General features: G+C 36.6%; 2 protein-coding genes and 2 pseudogenes across 2 annotated transcripts; 1 reads left to right on the top strand and 3 right to left on the bottom strand.

Annotated features, from left to right (window-relative positions):
- Nucleotides 1-6,656: 6,656 nt before the first annotated feature.
- On the bottom strand, nt 6,657-7,811 carry LOC147284088 (uncharacterized). Its single transcript, XM_086245650.1, has one exon. It carries the CDS (start codon nt 7,809-7,811, stop codon nt 6,657-6,659), a length of 1,155 nt encoding a protein of 384 aa, XP_086101776.1.
- A 2,731-nt stretch (nt 7,812-10,542) lies between these two features.
- Nucleotides 10,543-11,738, top strand: LOC147284087 (putative protein phosphatase 2C 39 pseudogene; annotated as a pseudogene).
- A 2,360-nt stretch (nt 11,739-14,098) lies between these two features.
- On the bottom strand, nt 14,099-16,354 carry LOC147284086 (peroxidase 17-like). Its single transcript, XM_086244103.1, has 3 exons — nt 15,817-16,354; nt 15,525-15,716; nt 14,099-14,889 (listed from the first exon to the last, which is right to left on the bottom strand). The coding sequence occupies exons 1-3, from the start codon at nt 16,012-16,014 to the stop codon at nt 14,296-14,298; spliced, it is 984 nt and encodes a 327-aa protein (XP_086100229.1). The 5' UTR covers nt 16,015-16,354; the 3' UTR covers nt 14,099-14,295.
- Nucleotides 16,355-20,536: 4,182 nt separating this feature from the next.
- LOC147284085 (secreted RxLR effector protein 161-like) overlaps nt 20,537-20,924 on the bottom strand; it is a 685-nt pseudogene continuing 297 nt past the window's right edge.

Raw genomic sequence — 20,924 nt, 5'->3', positions numbered from 1 at the left:
TTTTTGCAGGGTTTATCTTTGAGTATGAACGTATATGATGAATGGCTCTGATCGTGATAATCACGTTGTGGTCTTCACAATTATTGAAGTTACAAGGTTTTAATGAAAGAGTTAATAGAATTTTATTCTTCAAATGTAAAAATCGTTCATTTATATGTACAACCTCATATGTCGATCGTGTTTTCAATGATCCGAACCGTTCATTTATTAGTTTCTCACTCAAAGATTATTCTTGCAGAAAATTAGGCCAATTGGAGATGTAGAAGTTTGGTATCGGTGGTTGAACTTATGAACGATTGTGAATTTTCTAATACTAATCGAAGGAGGAGATGAATTCCGATTTAGCCGATTTTTTGCAAGGATGATCTTCCAGTATAAATGAATAAAATGGACGGTTCCGATCGTTGAAATCACATTGTAGTCTTCACAAATTGTTCAATCGCCAAAATTTCTACTAAAAAGTTAATAGAATTATACTCTTCAAGTGTATTTATATGTAGAAGCTTAAATTTCTATTATGTTTTTAACAATCCGAACCGATAATTGGCTAGTCCCCCACTCAAAGATCATCCATACAAAAAATTATCTCAATCGGAGAAGTAGAAGTTAGGTTTAACATTTAGTATGTATGAAGTTCATCGCCCAAAGTCTGAAATTATGGCGGGATAAAACGGTGCCCTAAAGTCAACGACTTTTGGGCGACGAACAAGATTCCGTCGCTCAAAGGTCATTTGGGCGACGAAAGAATCAATTCCTCGCCTAAAGGCGCTTTGGGCGACGAAATAATGTTCGTCACCCAAAGTCTTTCAATTTGCTTAACCCATTTCTGGTTCACTTCAGACTGAACACTCCCTCTCACTCCCTCCTCCTTCCCCTGAAGTCTCTCTCCCTCGCAGCTCGATCTCGCTCCTCCCTCTCAGCGCTGGCTCCGTCCTCCTCCCCTCCTCCTCCCTCGTCCTCCCTCGTCCTTCCCCCGAAACCCAAAACCACCCCCCCATCGACAACCCACCCCCCCATCGGCAACCCACCCCCCCGAAACCCACCCCTTCCACCCGAAAACCCACCCCCTCCTCCTCCCTCCTCTCGAAAACCCACCCCCCCCACCGAAACCCACCCCCCCATCGGAGACCCACCCCCCCGAAACCCACTCTCCCCCGAAAACCCACCCCCCCGAAACCCACCCTCCCTCGAAAACCCACCCCCACCGAAACCCACCCTCCCCGGAAAACCCACGCCCACCGAAACCCACCCTCCCCGGAAACCCACCCCCCCACCCGAAACTAGCTCGAAACCCCCTACCCCCACACTCGAAACCAGCTCACCGAAACCCCACAGAGGTATATATTTTTTTTTTTTTCAATTTCTGTTATTTTGATTAAATTTTTTTATTTTCTGTTTTTTATGTTTTCTTATATTGTGAATTTTGCACTTGTTGTGGATTTTGCATAAATTGGTTGTGAAATTTCTGATTTTAGTGGTAATTAGTTAATGTTGTGGGTTTATATTTTATGGCCGACCCGGTTGCAGCAAACCCACCCGATTGTGGGTTTTTGGTGGGGTTTTTTTTTTTTTTTTTATTTGGGTGTTTTTTGTTTTTTTTTGTTTTCTGTGTTTTCTGCTCATTAGCTTTAGTTTTTTTTCAGAGGGATCAAGTGCAGGTGGCCAGGGGAATAGTAATACCCAGGGAAATTTTTCAGGTCAGACTTAAGACTCAATCGCTCCTTTAATGTTATTTGGCTGGTGTTTTTAATATTTTGTTCTTAAATTTGTTTATTAGTGTTGAATAAATTAGTTTAATTCTGATCATTGTTCTTAGTTTGTTGATATTTTTTTATGTTAGATAACAAATTAGTTTTCATATAAAATTAGTTAGTTTTATATGTTTTTTAATTATAAAATTTATTAGGTAGTTTGTATGTAAATTAGTTAGTTTGTTAGTTTTAAATATAAAATTTAGTTTAATTACAAAATGTAGATTAATTAGTTTGAGAAATATAATTTAGTTATAAGGAGAAAGGCGATGGAGCCAGCTCCCAATGATGTAGTTCAGCTATCCTCGAGTACTGGGAGCCCCTCTATGCCACGGAGGGCCCGTCGATCTCATCGCTCTAGTCAGGTCACTGCTTCCGCTTCATCTACTGCGACGTCATCCACTGCGATGAGGGGACCATGTAGTGGGTTGAAGTCCTCTCGGATCGTGCGCAGTACTGGAGCGCGGATTCCAGTCATGTGTGTGCAAAACGGCCGACGACCGTTAGATCCTAACGTTGACAGTTTGTTCTCGCACGATGTAGGGGCTATTATCCGTGTCGAGTGCGCCATGGTTGCAGCCACTTGGAAAAAATTGCCGGCAGAGATTCAACACAAAGTGATCCGCTCCATCTTAGTGAGTATATAGCTCAATAATTAATTCAAAACGATAAATTTGATTATTCATAACAATCTAATATTTTTTTCAGGTTAACTTTGACATTCAGATGGATGATCCCTTCACCGTCACGTACATGACAGATTTACTCATCAAGTCCTACAGGCAGTGGAAGCACGAACTACACGTGCATTTCAAGGGATTTTCGTCGGCAGTTGAGGCATTGGCGAACCCCCCTATGGAGTTGGTAGAGCGGTCTGACTAGTGGCGTCTTTTGTGCGATCATTTCATGAGTCCGTCGTTTTTGGTACGTTTTATCATCTTAAGACTTTAAAAAATTGATTATTGTTTTGTTATTCTATTATTGTATACATACACTAACACATTTATAATTTTCTTAATATTTAACAGAAGAAGTCGGTCGCCAACGCCAGAAACCGGAAAGGGAAGCCGTTTAACCATCATAGTGGTCTAACGCCCATCTCATATCGAGTGGAGTCGCGACGTCGGGTACGTCATTATTTAATTTAATACATATATATTCTTTAATATTGGTTCGGTTTTTGACAAAATTATTTTCTTTTTCATCGTGGGTCGCAATTCCCGGAGATAGACACTTTCGGAGATATCTATGTTCATCCCGGTTGTGATGCGACCAAGGCAAAACATGTTAGTTTTTTATATTTTAATTTTTTTCACAATTTTTTATATTTATTTTTCTAATTGGTTACTTGTATATATAACATTTTGAAGGATGAGATGGTGGCCAACTCGAGAATATATTTGGAGAGCTTGGCCGAGCAGCACCCTCTGGGTATTCCGTTGGAGTCAATTTCAGTACCTGATCCCGATATCGGACTTCGTATTATGATAGACTCATTGGGTGTTAGGCCCGGTAAGGAAATACGCGGCATGAGATATGGGCGGATTCGTGATGTTCGATCCTCGTCTTCGTCTTCATCTTCTTCTCAGCCATCTGCAGTTGTCGCAGGGTTGTCCGCTCAAGTGAAGAAGTTGCAGGAAGACTTACGAGCTGAGAGAGCGGAGAAGGAGGCATTATATGCTGCATTGACCAAGGCGATACCTGGGTTTGTCCCGCCACCATCTTCTCATCAACCTCCGTCAGATATGAATGATGATAATGCTACTAGTTTAGAATAGATTGACTATTAGGGTTATTACTACTTTGTATGGATATTTTGATATATAAATTTATTAATTTTGTTTTATATAGTTTTTGAATAAAATTTTTTTTTTAAATATTAAATTCAAATATATAATCTAAATTAAAAAAAACAATTTTTTTTTTTAAAATATGTTTAGGCGACGGAATTTTTCGTCGCCCAAAGCATGTTTGGGCGACAAACATAACTATTCCTCGCCCAAAATAATGTTTAGGCGACGAACAATGTCGTCGCCTAACAATATTTTGGGCGAGGAATAGTTATGTTCGTCGCCCAAAGCATGTTTGGGTGACGAAAAATTCCGTTGGCCAAATCATGTTCCGGCGAGGAATACCTATGTTCGTCGCCCAAAGCATGTTTGGGCGACGAAAAATTTCGTCGCCCAAACATGCTTTGGGCGAGGAATAATATGCTTTAGGAGACGAAAAAACTCCGTTGCGCAAGGTGTCTTTGGGCGACGAAATTCTCTGGTTCGTTGCCCAAACTCTTGGGCGTCACATATTGGGCGGCCAAACTCTCGACGAACTGAGTTCGTCGCCCAAACACTTAGGCGACGAAATTAGACTTTGGGAGAGGAACTAGGTTCGTCGCCCAAACCTTTTTTTCTTGTAGTGAATGACTATCATTCTCAACATTATTTAGACCACTTTGAAGCCCATATATGACTATCACTCTCACTAATCCATCTCACTAATTATAAAAGTTCTCCATCTCCTATATTTTTGGCATAATGTTGAGGACAAGTTATTCATTAATTGGTTTTTCTTTTTTCTTTTGCCTTGTTGTTAATTTTCTGGTTACCTGAATTGAGCTGATTTATAAAGTACTGTTTTGGCTTTTTTATATATGGCCCAATGTAGGAGGAGTTCTTGGGAAGTCCTTGCTTTGAATGTCATATGAAAGTACATGGATTGGTTTAAACCAAGAGAAAGCAATAACTTAATTTATGGCTCTAGGCTAGCTAGCTAGAGAAGCTTTGAATTTTGAGGATGATATGCTTTGGTTAGGAAAGAAGTTACACCTCTCTGATAAAAAAATAAATTAATAGAACCCAGGTTTGCACGTTATACCATTTAATTCTTTTTGTATGTAAAAGTTTACTTTAAAATCCTTAAGTTTCAAGTCCCTAATTCCTTTTGCTCATTATATTATGGGTTAAATACAAAAATAGTCCTCGAACTTTGACTAGTGTCTCAAAGTGGTCCACGAACTTCAAAATGTAACAAATTTGCCCACGAACTTTTAAAGTGTATCAAGTCGGTACAAATTTATACTTTCATCCACTCTGTTAACGGAAGTTAACTTTTATGGGGGTATTTATGTCCATTTAGACCCCCTTTGACCCAAATGATCAATTTCCCTCCATTTTTCCTATTCCCACCATTTCCTTCAATTTCCAAAAAGCTAGTCAGAAAGTGGATTGTTACTTTCATGAAGAAAATCAAATAAGCCAAATTGGATATTTTTAAAACTTGTTGTCTTCTTTACTGTTATAAAATCACTAAAAGCCTATTGATATACTAACTAAAAATTCCACTACAACGGTGGGATTTTTAAAGTCCTTAATGTTTTATTTTTTATTTTTTATTACTGCTACTATTGTAGACAATATTAAGATAAGAATATCTAAGCTTTCATTACTAGTTTCAAATTGTTAAGCCACTATATATAATGTTTGTTAATTGGATAATGTTTATAAAAGGACTAATATATAATTTGCACTTCAAATATCATTTAGAACAAAATTAAGAAGGTGTAAATAAATTGTGGCTACATGCTTACAAATACTGCACTTCCACAACGTTGAGACAAGTTACATGAAAAAAAAAAAAAAAAGCAACACCCAAATGTGGGTAGAGTAGTAGGGAATTGAGATTAAAGCTTTAGTAATAATTGTACCAAAATCACCAAGATTACAACTATTTCATCTCAACTGAATCCTAAGCTGTAAACCATTCCAATGTACCAAAATGACGATGTTACAAAACGACCAATTTTGTGAATAACACTAGTAATCAAAATCAAACTTTCCAAAATGCCCCAATTTCTACAATCCACACCACACCCTGTCTCAAAATGATGTCTAGTTTTCAATATTCACAAAATAATAATTCTGCATAATGGTGTTTTAAAGGTTGAGATGATGATGAATGTTGAGCATTGGACTTTTGTGTAGCATTGGTCTTCCCAGTGGCATATTTTGGTTTTTTAACCTGTAATTTAAGTAAATGTTTGAGTGTTAATTTATTTGTAATGACATTCAAGGCAAAAAGTTCAAGTACCAATGCCATGTGGTACTTACAGGGTATTTTTTGGCTTGTCTGCCATGTGCTTGGCTTCCTTGGAGCTGAATGCCATGTGCTGCAGTGCTAATTCCTTGACTTTCTTGTGCTTGGCTGGTCCTCTACATGCATAAAATAAATACTAGTCATTTTGCATGCCTTTGTATGCATGAATTCAACAAAATGCCAAAAAATACCTGAGAAGGCCTATTAGTTGGTAGAGCCACGTTTAAACTTCCACTCTGCCTTTGAGTTGAATTTCTCTATAATTGAAGAATGAAAGCCATTCAGAAATAGTACCATCAACCAAAATAACAATTATTCAACATACCAAAATCATACCTGAGTTTGGTTATTCCTTCTTTGGCAAGACCTTATATTGTGCCCTTCTTGACCACAGTTGCCACACTTTATCTTGATATACAACCTTCTTAACTTGGTTGGATCATTTTCATATGTTGCTTGTACCTCATCAGCCTCCTTAGTTCTATTCTTTTTTGGCCTTCTAGGCTGTTTATGGTACACTGGAGGAGAAATGGGAGTTTGTCCAGTCTTTGGCCACTCTGACTCATCAGCCATTGGGTTGATGTATAGCTCATATGCTGCCATGTATGCCTCTTTATTGTAGCAATCATCAACAAAGTAAATAGGCTCCGGCCAACTCCCTCCAAAATATGCAAGATAATGCATGTAGACAAGGGATCCCAGTTAAGTCCCATTTTCTACAACTACAAGTTCTAACACAATGTCCACAGCATAATTCCCACCAGTTTGGTGACAATAGACCTGATATTTCCCATCCCCATGCCAAGCGGCTGAGCACTAGGAAGAAGCAAGTGTGTTCTTCTCCATTATTTTCAATATCTTGGGCCCAATACCTTCTGTCCATTTCTCCACTAATTCCCTTCTTGTTGTCATTCTTTGCATAACATACATCCTAATCCTTTCTAGAATGGTGAGAATGGGCTTGTCTCTTGCAGTGATGATAGCTGCATTGAATGACTCACATAAATTGTTAAGCAGTATGTCACACTTTGGCCATGTGCTAAAATGTGACCTACTCCAATGTCTTGGTGAAAACTTCTCCAACCATTTGAGTGCATCCTCATCTGCCTCTTTAATTTGTGTCATCTCATGTTCAAATTTAGCCACAGTAGTGGCCCTAGCTGCATTCCACAACATGTTCTTCAATGTGAGCCCTTTGTTAGTGACCTTGAAGTTATTGTAGAAGTGGCGCACACAATGTCTGTGTTCAGAGTTTGGCAGCAACTCTTCAAGTGCAGGGACAAGTCCCTTCTGCTTGTCAGTTATAAAAGACCACCCATACCCATTTACTATTCCCACATCTTCAATCAAATGCTTCAAGAACCACAACCATGAACTTTTATTTTCAACCTCCACCATTGCCCATGCAACTGGGTACAAGCCATTATTAGCATCAATACCGATTGCTGTTAATAGTTGTCCTGGATGTGGCCCTTTGATGTGGCATCCATCCAGTCCAATTATAGGCCTGCACCCATCTACAAACCCCTTCCTACAAGCAGCCAAGCAAATATACAACCTATGAAAGCTAAGTGTTCCATCTCCATTATCTTCAGTCTTTATAAATACTGAGCTTTCTGGGTTAACCCTTCTCAATTCTGCACAATAGTCCCAAAGTTTTCCATATTGCTCAGCATATGTCCCTTCAACATCCTTGAGAGCCTTCCTCCTTGCTTTGTACAGTGAAGTCCTAGACACAGTCACTTTATGGTTTTGTTTGACAGTCTCTCCAAAAGCCTTCGCATTCCACTCAGGATCAGTCCTAAAGTGGTTCAAATATTCATTGGATAACCACGTAGCAGTTGCATTTCTGTTCTTTAATAGCCTTGAGCATTTGTGTTTATTCACAAATTTTCTTACCTGAAAAGTACCACTCTCATCAAACTTATTTGCAGTGATGCTCCATGGACACTTTCCTTGACACTTTGCCATCACCCTCACTGAGTCATTCTTTCTAACTTTGATCTCTCTCCCAATGTTGATTGCATACCTTCTTATTGCTTCTCTAAACATTTTCTTGGATGCATAAAACTATCCTATCATAAACATTGGATTCGTCATATCTGTTTTGGGGTTGAACACATGAAATTTAGGGAGCTTCTTCTTAGGCCTCTCAATCTCATCATCTCCAGATGAACTATCCAGGCTTCTCAACTCATCTTCAGAAGCATTCTCATCTGCAGCATCAACAACATATGTTTCGATCTGGGGACCTCTCTTCTTCCTAGATGTCTTAGCATTGTTCTTCTTCCTCTTAGAAGTGTCAGTAGTAGACCCTCTATTCTTAGATGTCCCAGTAGTCTCAACAAATATCTTCCTAATTGCTTTTTTGGCTGCCCCAAGAATAGGATCTTCATTCTCATTGATGTCAGGTTGCTCTAGGCCTGCATACTCTGCGTTGCGGTCTACATGATCATCAAATGCCTTATCATCGTCTGTTTTCTCATAGGCAGAGTCCAAAAAATCAGAATCTTCATCTTTATTATCATCATTATCCTCATTTGACTCAGCGTAATCCTCAACAACTACCTCATCATGTTCAAGAATAGAAGTGTCATACTCTACAAGCATTTTCCCTTTCTCATGCATTAATGGCTCAAACTCTTCCTCCACATCTACAAATATAGGAAAATAAATAAACAATGCTTAGATAGACCCAAACTTGACCAAAACAATACCCAATATCAAAAAAATATTTAATATTCATGAGTAAGTAAACCATGAGTAAAAAACGCATGACAAAGTCACAGACCATTACTTGAAAGAGCAGGGGACAAAAAATTTTTTTTAATTAAAATAAATGAATAATTCAAACTATCTGAATAGTGTTAAATAAGAAAGATTTAATATTTGATGGACCCATTTACTTTAGACACCCATTTTTCCTTTCTGCAGAATTCTTTTTATTTTACTATTTAGCTTTTTCAATATTCAACTCCTAATGTTTTTCTAACTACTAAATTCAATGATCATAAGATACCCAAAATTAAATACCATCCAGTTAAATCAATATTCAAATCTCAATAAATAAACACTAAACAAAAATTTAAAACCCTCACCAACCAAGCAGAACAGTACGTGTCAACATTGAAAAGAATTATTGCAGGAAAGCAAATATAAAAACTCTAATCAAATAGTCATAATGGAACCACATACAATAAAACAAAGAAAAAAGACACAATAACACTAATCCCTGTACTAATAAACTCTAAACAATGAATAAAGTTTAGACTAAATATTCAAACACTCACCATACAATGGTTGCAGTGTACGTTCTATCCTCTTTTGAGGAGCCATCCTTGCTTTGTTGAAATTTTGGCCTCCAACTGTCACGATCTGATTCCACCTTCAGATCTCACTTTCTCATTCACCAAACAGGAATCTAAACTTTCTCTGAAATATTCTCCTTTGTTTTTTTCGTTGAAACCTAAAGCACCTTATTAAAGTACCCTATATTTTAAGTGGGAGTCAAACTTGGAGGGGGTAATAGGAAGGAAATGGTGGGAAACGAAAAAATGGAGGGAAATTGATCATGTGGGTCAAAGGGGGGTCTGAATGGACATTAATACCCCTATAAAAGTGGTCAGGATCACTTCCGTTAACAGAGTTGATGGAAATATAAATTTGTACCGACTTGATACATTTTGAAAAATTCGTGGACAAATTTGTCACATTTTAAAGTTCATGGACCACTTTGAGACACTAGTCAAAGTTCGAGGACCATTTTTGTATTTAACCCTTATATTATATATTGTCATGTTGTCAATTCTCCTAGCAATTATCTGGAATTTTTTTTGACAGCTACTATCTGAATTGGATCGATTAATTAGAGAATTATATATCCCGACTTTTTACATGGCCCAATGTTTTGTGGGAAGAAATCTCCTTGCTTTGAATATGATGCTCTAGATGCATGTCTGATGTGTGCTTAAATGCAGTACATTTTGATTTCTCTCGCTCACAGAGTCGAGTAAATTATTATACATCTTAATTAACACATATGACGTAGCCAAAATGCAGAACCAAGAGACACTTGACCTTTTTTTTCATTGTTTTTTTTATTATTTAAAAAAATTGTAAAAAGCCACTTAACTATAAAGTACTATAATATCAGTGCCTTTATTATTATTATGATAAATAAATAATTTATTTTTTATCAGAATAATAGTAAAGCCTCCGAATTAAAAATTTCCTTGAATTAAATAATTCATCCTAATTAATTAAGTAAGAATTGATTAAAGGTTTTTGTATAATTATTTATATGAGTTAATTACACTTATACCCCCTGAAGTTTATCGTCTTTTCACATACACCCCATGAGGTTTCAAAACTATTGCATATAACCCCCTATAGTGAGACGAAAAATGATGAGAAATTATGCAAAATGACATGCTAAAGGGTTAAATGGCTTAATAAGATTACTCAAGGTGCAAAGTCCAACCTTAATACAAATATTTTCTTTTTTGTTTATTTATTTTTTTCTCTCGTAGGGGGTTATATGCAATAGTGTTGAAACCTTAGGGGATGTATGTGTAATTTTTAAAATCTCAGGGGATGTATGTGAAAAGACAATAAACCTCAGGGGGTGTAAGTGTAATTAACTCTTATTTATATATAGGGTATTTTTCGATTTACTTAGAAATATTGAATTAAGAGTGGAGCCATGGAAAGGATTGCTAGGGGGACACTTGTGGTAAATATGATGATGGTAATGAGTGTTAGTGCATTTACTCTATTAGTATCATTGGTTGTGGAAGCTGATGATCATGATCCAATTCAGTATTTCTCTCCATATCCCTCCCACTCCCAGATTCTTTCTTCAATTGCTTCTAATTCTAGTGAAGATATCAACATTAGAAGTTTTATCCATAAAACAAAAAAGGGTGGCATTGAAATTCTCCATAAGGTGAAGGAAACAGTTGGGTTATTTTTCCACCCCAAAAATAGTTGGATTAAGTATTGGTTATATATCACCAGATATTCCACGCAAAGTAGATAATCCTAATTCTGTTGAAGGAAATAGTAAGATATCAAATGACTCAAACCACGTAAATAATGTAACATATAGCTTCCACTTGATAGAGGGAGAACATGACAAACATGTCATGGAAGACTATGTTGTTGCAGAGACTAGGAAGATTGATGAACATGAGGTAGGGCTATTTGCCATATTTGATGGCTATAAGAGCAGTCTAATTCCTGAATACTTGCAGTCTCATCTATTGAACAATATCATAACAGAGCCTGATTTCTGGAGAGAATCCGAGAATGCAATGAAGGGAGCATATCTTATAACCGATGCCAACATTTTGATGAAATTCAGCGGCGGATTACGTGGTTCAACTGCAGTTACGGCAATATTAATGAACGACCATGGCCAGTTGAAGCTTGTTGTAGCAAATGTTGGAGATGCTCGGGCTGTTATATGCTGCAACAATGGTTTGGCTAAACAACTATCTGTTGATCATGTGCCCAACAATGTAACAGAAAGACAGGCAGTTGAGAAAAGGGGTGGTTATGTAACCGGAGGGAGTGATCCAAATGTTGGGATGCAGGTAAGCAAGAGGAATGATCCAAGGTGGCAGGTGCCACTAACTAGGGCATTTGGTATAAGGTTCTTAAAAGAATATATCAGTTGTGAACCTAATGTGGTGGTGGAGATGATAAATGATGAAAAAGAATTCCTTGTGTTGGCAAGTCATCCACTATGGAAGGTGATGTCCAACCAAGAAGCTGTGGATTTCATCAGACCAAAAAAAAAATGTTCGAGAAGCAGCAAAGTACCTTACTCAACAGGCACTTACTATGTCGAACTCTACCTATAATGATATTTCATGTGTAGTTGTAAGATTTCGATGATTAATAAATGTAAGGTTTCAATTATATATGTAGAATGTATGATCGAGTCTGGAGATCGACCGTGCAAATAAATGAATTTACAAGTTGCATCAAGATTAATAATTAGCCAATATATATATGGTAGAAAGGTACTTGAACATGAAAACAACTATTCATTAATGATATATATAACATCTTTTCAGTATGCATCAAGAATAATGCCATTATGAAGATAAACATGCATATATGCTAAAGAAATTAAAATGCATAAATATCATAGCTATAGGTAGAATCTTGCTTCAGCACTATGGCCTAGAGTGTACTGTGTATAAGTTTGCTCCGGAATGCATATTTCATTGGTATGGAAATTGAAAAAGGTGTTAGAAGTATCCCTAAAGCCAATTCTAGGTTATACATTTATGATGTACTTTATGTATCACAAATTCTCTTAACAGGACATCCGTTTTTTAACTAAATAATGGACGTGGGTATCCATATTTCTATGACATTTTGTTATTTTTTAAGCCATTTTTTATAGAGTTCAACATATTAGGGTATATGGTTCTATATTTTAAGGTATAGAATTATGAACAATACTTGGGTCACTCCTTGGGGGTATCTCAAGGTCACCTCACCTCTCCAAATTCTGATTTCGTCAATGTCGGCGCATAATTGGAACCGTTGACTTTTTAGATAATATATTAAAGATCATCTTTGCAAAAAATCAAATTAATTGGAAATCGTTTGATTATATAATTGTTGTCAATTAAATGGAAAAAATCAACGATTTTTAATTAAAGAGTGATTTTTTTGCCAAACCGTTGATTTTTTCTATTTAATTGACAACATTTATATAACCAAACGATTTCCGATTGATTTGATTTTTTTGCAGAGATGATCTTTAATATATTATCTAAAAAATGAACGGTTCCGATTATGCGCTAACATTGCCGAAATCAAAATTTGAAGGAGCGGGGTGACCTTGAGGTACCCCAAAGGAGTGACCCAAATATTGTTATAGAATTATTCTTTGAGGTTATATTTTTTGTTTTAACTCTCGAGTTTTGAGCGGTAGCCCAAAACTTGGGAGTTAAAACTTAAATTCTAACCGAGGAACGGGAAGTCAAAATCATGAGAGTTAAAATCAATAAATATATAGGTCTCGATTGATTATTTATAACCTAAATAATTAAACCATGCTAGGTTTAAGATCAAATGGTGAAAAAAAAAAAAAAAAGCCATAAAACATATGTGTCTGTTCTGCAAAGAGAATTTATGCCTTATATATTTCTATTAAATAAAAGGCAAGTTTATCTTTTATATATGAAGCATCTTCCATAATATATAGAGAATTAAGTAAGGGAATAACATTGTAAAAAAGTTGGGATCATAAGACTTATATTCCTTAATACTTAACCGGCCCTAAAATGTTCTTGATCATTGGGCAAGACTGACATGATCTATTTATGCTTAAAGGCTAGGGTAATCAGTCTCAAACTATCGGTGTAGAGACAGAGAAGATATTGGATGTCCTTGTACGGTTTATTGAATATGGCTGCATAATGGAAATCTGGATGGAATGTTACTCACCCATCAAATAGGATTTCATACTCGTCATAATATAACTGAATCTGGATGGAATGTTACTCACCCATCAAATAGGATTTCATACTCGTCATAATATAACTGATCCCTCAACTTGAGACACCACAATTGTCCTGCTGCAATCTATGGTAGGTGAACGGTTGAGACTCTTCCAGAACCAAGGGACTCTTCCAAAATCGGAACTATTTATGTTCAGACTCTTCCAAAACCGTTCACATTAATGATAATAAATTTCTTCGGTATGCATCAAGAATAATGTGATTACAAAGATAAACATGTGAAAGAAATATGCATATACTTAGAGATTGAAACATATTTTTTTTGGTAGAGATTAGATGTTGAAACTTAATTGAACAAGAAGACAAGAATCTCAATGCCAAAGGCAACGTGATTGAAGAAGCTAAAGGCATCATACCTTTTTGCTCATAGGCCACCTAGAAAATCTTTGAATTTTGAGGATGATATGTTTTGAAGAGGGACCTAGTTGACTTTATCATTTTTCTTCTTACTGATACTGTGATATAGGTGTAATCTAATTTCCAGTTTAATATAGCTGCAACCTTTCTGTTCATAAAAACATATACCTTTTTAAGTTTTTTTGTATTGTAAAATTGCTTTACTATTCTTCAATTTCAAATCTCTATTTCCTTTGCTATATATAGAGGTCTTCTTATGAAAAGTCGCAGTAAGATATACATGAAATTTGCTGTCAAATTGTACTATAATCTGAATTGGGTTAGGTAGTTTGGAAAATGAAAAAAAAAAAAAAATGTAGATATAGAAAGTTCTGTTTACTACTTCAGCCTAAAAGAAAGTTTCTGTTTACTATTCACATCACTCTACTTTTCTGTTTTCTTATATTCCAACCAAAACCATCGACATTATGATAAAGAGAACAAATCAAACTCTCAATTACATTGATGTTATGTGATAATGTATATTCTTTCTAGTCTCTCTGGACAGTCTCACCCCTTCAAGACGCCCACACTGTGTTGACAGGACGACTATTAACCACCCTGCAATTCCTTCTCACCTCTCCAGGCTGCTCAAACTGCAAGTCACCCATCTTTATCATCCCCTCAACAAAGGCCTCGAAAAATTCTCTTTGGTCAATGCTAAACTGCTGAACAAACTTCCTAGTTTGTGGATATGTGAAAAGTGTTTGATCCGAATTGAGAAACCCTCTCCCCCAAACCAAGTCCTTGAAGTACTGGTTATCAAACACTATAGGTGTAGCATCAAGGTCTCCGGTCACGTTTTGGTCCACCGTTAGTGGACAAAGCTTGTTTAGCTTTTCTCTAAACTTTGGTGCAATGGCGGGGTCTGGCCTGCCAGTGCCGGATTGGTTGTACAGCCGAAACATGATGGAAAAGCACCGGCCTTGGCCAATGGAGTGTGAACCAGAAAGCGCAACAAGGTCTTTGACAGAAAGATTTAATTTGGCAAAGAGGTCAATGAGGGAGCTTGCATTGGCCCTTGGACTTGGCATAATGTTGTCTGAGGCTACTTGGCTAGCTGTTAAGCTATCCAATCTTCCTAACTTCACTTCCCAATCAGGTCCTCCAGTCTGATTAACCCAAAATTATGTCAATATAGACAAACCACAAAAGAAAAGAATTAAAACTATTTCACAATTTCATGTGTACAGATCTATTCTTTAGCATTATGAAGAATCAATATTGCAGATACAATTTTTATAAATTTTTAAATACATTAAGTTGTGTACTGAAAAGGGAAACATCTGTTATAACCCATTAACATCTTTTAAAAATTGACAGTAAACAAAAATAAAAATCTTTTGGCAATTTACTCTTCTCATCCTTTAATTAGAGATGAAATACTATCAATTATCACAAGCATCATTCATGGCACATATGCTAATTTGATTGGTTGTTCATTTCTTTTTAACCTCTATAGTTTTCGATATGATAAAAATCATTCAGGCACTATTAAAAAGGGGTAGCTATATTCTACTGGAAATCCTATTTTGATGAATTGGGGTCAACACACTGACTTCAGTAATTGAGTGTAAGCTCTTAAAGATGGGTCAATCTTGGTCAATCCTATTTTAACATAGGGTATTTGGTTGAAGATTTTCAATCTTGGTCTTCAAATTTTCAAGTTACAAATTAAAAGGGTTAGATTTAACACTTTTACTACTCTGTTTTGGGTGGTGATATAGATGATAAGAGAGTTTAATACCAGTGCAACAGCATCTCTAGAAGCCATGATTATGATATCTGCACAAGAAACAACTCCAGGGCAGACCTTCTCCAAGGCTTCCTTGACCTCATCAACAACTTCAAAAGATCTCAGTGAATTTATGTTTGCAAGGGCCAGTTTCTCTCCAAGCATGGTGGGTGTGTCATCAAGTAACAATGAAGCATCACAACCCTATTGGACAAATAAGTAAAGAACATTAACAAAGGGGCCTCTGGCCTCTAAGTTTTTCAAGAAAGAAATTGATTAAAGTGGGTCTATATAGTTTACTTACAGTAACAAAGCAATCATGAAATTGGAGGCGCATAACTGAGGCAAGGCTCCGTGGCTCTCTAATCAAAGCCTTCTTCATGACATCCCGGACCACAGATTCGGCTCCCGGGCACGTTTCCGAGTAAACTCCAGGCCGGAGTTGTGCCGCGGTGGCCCCAATTATGATGTGGAGGAGGAAAATTGGAAGGAGAGGAGACATTGAATTTTTTTGAGGCACTACTCACTACTAGGCTGTGTGTATGAGTTGGTCCAATTTGGAGTTTTGCACATATGGTCCTTTTTTATACCAGTTTGGATGAGTGGGGATGTGAATGTATGGATTGAAGACTATAGTCTATGGATGATGTGAAATGGGTTGTTTTAATTCCCTTTTTCTCTTTTTGGGTTTTTGGCATGGACGGGGTTGATGAATTCAAAACAGGGTTCGGATTTTTTCTTCTCTCTTTTTTATTGCATGGGTGACAACAAATGACAGAGTTTTGTGTTGTGAAAACAGGAGGCAGCAGAAGCCAATTGGCTGAGAGAGAGAGAGAGAGAGAGAGAGACGCCTCAAGTCTCAAGAGGAGTCCATAGGTGGTTGTTGTTGGGGTGCAGTGCAGTGGTGGGTGGGGACTAGTGGCTGACTGCCTGCGTCAACAATTACGACACCCACGAGGCCACGATGCCCTCTCTCAGTAAATTCCTAATGCTGCAAATTTTGGCTTCTTTTTGTGTGCCCCTGCATATCAATATCAACAGGCGGAAGCCCACCATTTTAGTTTTTACTTTTTATGCAAAGAGTTTTACTCTTCCACTCAAAAATAGACGGTCAAAAAATTAATTTGGTAAAATCTTCTGTTTGAAACTAAGGCCTTCGGGATTGGTGTGCAAGAAAGAAAAATTACTTATTTGACTATATACACTTTATATGTCTATACACGTGAAACATGGAAGCTTTACACGCATCACAATTTTTGCTATTCTTAAAAAGAATAATTAAATTGTTGCTAGCTTTGTCAAGCAAAAACCCATTTTGCATATGGGCTCAAATTAGTGAATCTTAATATGCACCTAGCTCCAAAGAAAAACCAGCTGTTTGGCACTAGGGAAAACAAAAACTAAAAGCAGCATCAGCAAGTAAGCACAAGTGGTCTTAGTGACCAAAAGAAAAATAAAGTAAGCAGAAGTGGTCTTAATTTTGTGCAGTTTGAAAGCACAATTGTAGTGGATATCCAATAATATCAAGTGTTTTCTGAAAGCAGAGTGAGGGCTTTGACTGGGAATTGTGTCGGCAGACTGTATTGATGTGCCCTCTGCTGGGTTCAGAAAGCCATCCACCCTTATGATCTCAAATGGGGTTCAGACTTCAGAGTCTTCTTTAGGGATATACTTTTTCTGTTTGTTTTTTGTTTTGGGGTTTTCACAATTTCCTCTGTTTGGCTGTGTTGCTCTGTTTGCTTTGGGGAAAAACAATCAAAACAAAACACATTATTCTAACATTGCTTTACCAAATCCCAACACAGGCCGATATGGTGGAATCCTTCTAGGCCTATAGAGTGAAGCAAATAGAAAATATTTATGGCCATTAATATCCACATTGGATGAGGGATGTGCAAGCCACCTCACTTTTTATCTTGACTCTTGCAATAGAGAAATGTTACACTCACCAAAATTTAGGAAATTTTTGTAAATCGATTTTTATGTATCAATATCTTTAATGTTATTTAAAAAAAAAAATCATATTTGTTATATATTATTCTATGCGAATTTGGATTTTCTCCTAAACACTTTAATCTTCTAATATTACTAACTTTTTTAATTTTAGAGTGTCACGTGTCTTTTATAACATCATATGGTTCACACTCATTTAAAACTATAATCACCAAATCAAAAAAAAAAATTAAAAATTAAAAATGTGTCTAATCCAACCACATTAACATTAACATTAACGTAAAAAACTTAAAACAATAAAAAAACAAGAAAACCATAAGCCTAGCCCACCCTCCCTCCCAACCTCCGACCCCTTTCTTATTCTTCCTCCTCCTCCTTTTTCTTTGTTTTTCTTCTTTTTCATGGCTGAAGATACATATAAAAAATTAAAACAAAAGGCTAAGAATCCCCCCTCCATGATTTGCACATCCCTAAATCCACCCCCTCCTTCTTCTTTTTACTGTTCAATACATATACATATCCATTTAACCCATTTAACCTATTGAAACTCATTTAACTTATTTAACCTCATACAACCAATAAAAATGCATTTTTATTACATATAATTATTATAAAGCCCACTTTTGGAGTCTTAATGATAATTAAACCTACCTATTTTACCCATATCCTAAAAAAGCCCACTTAATTAGTTTTAAACCTATATTTTAAAAAATCTGGTAGTTCTCTCTCTCTTTCTCTATTTTTATCTCCTTCTCCTTCTTCGATGGTCTCTCTCTCTCTCTCTCTCACATTCTTCTTCTCCAATCGACCCTTGTCATCCGTCGAGCTCTCTCTCTCTCTCACATTCTTCTTCTCCAATCGACCCTTGTCATCCGTCGAGTAAGGCCAACGAGACCACAACCATCTATCTCTATGATCTCCTATTTGATCTCTTCTCCAATCTATGTCTATGTTCGCTCTCGATGTTCTATCTCTCTCTCTCTTTCATCATCTGCAATCTCTCTTTCTCTTTATCTATTTTTCTTTCTCTCTTCTTCACCATCAGAGCCTTGAAAGAGGCCGGCAACCTCCAAAACGGAGTTTGTCAACCTCCAATCTAGGAGTGTTGGACGCAATCTGGAAGTGCTAGGCGTGATATGAAGTGTGGGGCTCAATCTGGAAGTGCTGGGCGATTGTTATTGTTGAACAGTAACTATCTGGGACAATAGCTATTGTCAAACAACTCCAAAACTTGAATTTTTTGTTTTCTGTTGGTTTTATTCTTTTTTTGACATGTTTATGCATGAAGAATTCAGAAAATTTATATAAGTTGCGCTGTTTTGGGTGTTGTTGCACAGTGAGAATTGACATTGTCCCACAATAGCAATAATTGTCATTGTTAAACAGTGGCAATTCTCCTAACGTGAAAAAAAAAAAAGGATGGGCACCAGTGACAATTCTCTTGATGTGAAACAAAAAAGTTGGGCGCGCTGGGCTTCGTGCTCAGCGCATTTTTCCAAGTGATTTTATTAAAGTGAATTGCATTGGAACTTGCTTTTTGATAATGTATCTTAAAAATAGCCTATTTTCTATAATGGAATTTAAAAAAAAAAACCTTTTTAATTAATAGTATTATCTATAAATATTAAGGAACATATGATAATATCAAAATATCTCTAAAAAATATTTTATATATATATACAAAAAGACAATTTAATGTTAAAGAAATAATTTTAACCGTATAAAAAATTTAAATAAATTTAACCAAACATGTTATAAATGTGTCAGGTTAAAGATGGGTTGACAAAACTCCTTTACTAACAAGTTAAATCGATCATTTTCGAGTTGTGGTAGGACCTGAAAACAACTCTTTTTTTAATCGTGTTTGGTGGGTTAATATGAATTTGGCGCTAACTAATTTATACTAAACCCAAACTCACTAATTTTGTGTCATTTTTGAATCGTGTATGTTGGAACCAGTAATTGAATGGCCACGTGTCATCTCCCCAACTTTGCCACGTAAGAAGGAAAGATGACAGAAATCAAGTCAAAAGCATAACTTAATTCTCGGCCGAGACAATGAAACCTCAGCCAGGAAATAGACTCTGGCCATAACAATTAGATTGTTATCTCGGCCGGAGCAATTCAAGAAATCTTGTGATGTTAATCGGGGGATAGAGACTAAAAAGGTGCATGGCAGCCACAACTGGAAAAGGACAAAGGTGGCACCAAGAGGAGACAATGGTTGCCATAAAAGTGCGAGGTTTGGTGAACACAAAGGAGGCCCTACACGTGGTGCACATCCAGAAAATGGATCATTGAAACCCTAATCCAAAAAGGCCTATATAAAGGATGCTACAAAAGGAATATGGATCATCATCAACCCCAAGAAAAATACACAAAACTCCAAAAACAGCGAATTTGAATTTGAATCTTCAAGCCTCTCGTTTTGTCTTGTCTCTTTCCTACTTTTCACTACTTACTTTGTTTCAAGGTAGTTCCTAGTTTGCAAGTTGTTTTCTTTCTCGGATTTTTTTTTAGTTTGTTTTGTTTGTTGTTTCATCAAAGCAATTGTTGCTTTTGTTGCTATTTGTGAATCTCAGAAAGGCATTCTTTTATTTACTTTTACAGTTTAGTTTATTTCGGATTTGCCAAAACCTATCTCTTTTCTTTATTTTAGTTTAAATACCCAAAGGTCTCACTTTTTCTGTAACTAGCGTGTAAAAAGGAGTTGGACTCTGTTAAGAAATGAAATGCAGAGAAGAACAATACACAACAGTTATGGGAATGACAACATCTTATTGAGCATTATAGGCTTATAAATAGCCTTATACAAACTTAACAAAAATGAGAAAGACCAGCTCACGTTTACAACTAACTAACGTGATGTAGCTGGGAACACAAAGCAAGGACCCTAAAGACTAGGACTTATTTAAACTGAATGCAACAACTTATCTAACTGAATCCCTAAACTTTCTCTTCATTCCCTCCCTTAAACTAGTTCCACACTGACTAGTTTAATTCAGGAACTTGGCAAACTCCCATCTGACTTCGAAATCTCTGAAACGCATCCAATGTGAGGGGCTTTGTCATCACATCTGCCAGCTGGTCTTGTGTTCCACAATAAACCAACTCAACTACTCTTTCTCGTGTGAGATCACGAAGAAAATGAAAGCGCACATCAATGTGCTTGCTTCGACCATGTAACACAGGATTTTTTGATAGTTTAATTGTGGAACTATTATCACAAAAAATTGTGGTACACTCACTTTCTTCCAGACTTAGTTTCTCAAGTATCCTCTTCATCCAAACAGCTTGACTGGCACAAGCAGCTGCAGCCACGAACTCTGCTTCGGTGGTTGAAAGTGTAACTATAGGTTGTTTTCTTGAGGACCAGGCAACAGCTCCAGACCCCAACATGAAGACATAACCTGATGTGCTTTTCCTGTCTTCTAGATCTCCGGCATAGTCGCTATCTGC

Source organism: Dryas octopetala, chromosome 5, assembly GCF_963921425.1.
Source record: "Dryas octopetala chromosome 5, drDryOcto1.1, whole genome shotgun sequence".
NCBI classification, from domain to species: Eukaryota; Viridiplantae; Streptophyta; class Magnoliopsida; order Rosales; family Rosaceae; genus Dryas; species Dryas octopetala.
This window is presented reverse-complemented; position numbering and strand designations above follow the sequence as displayed.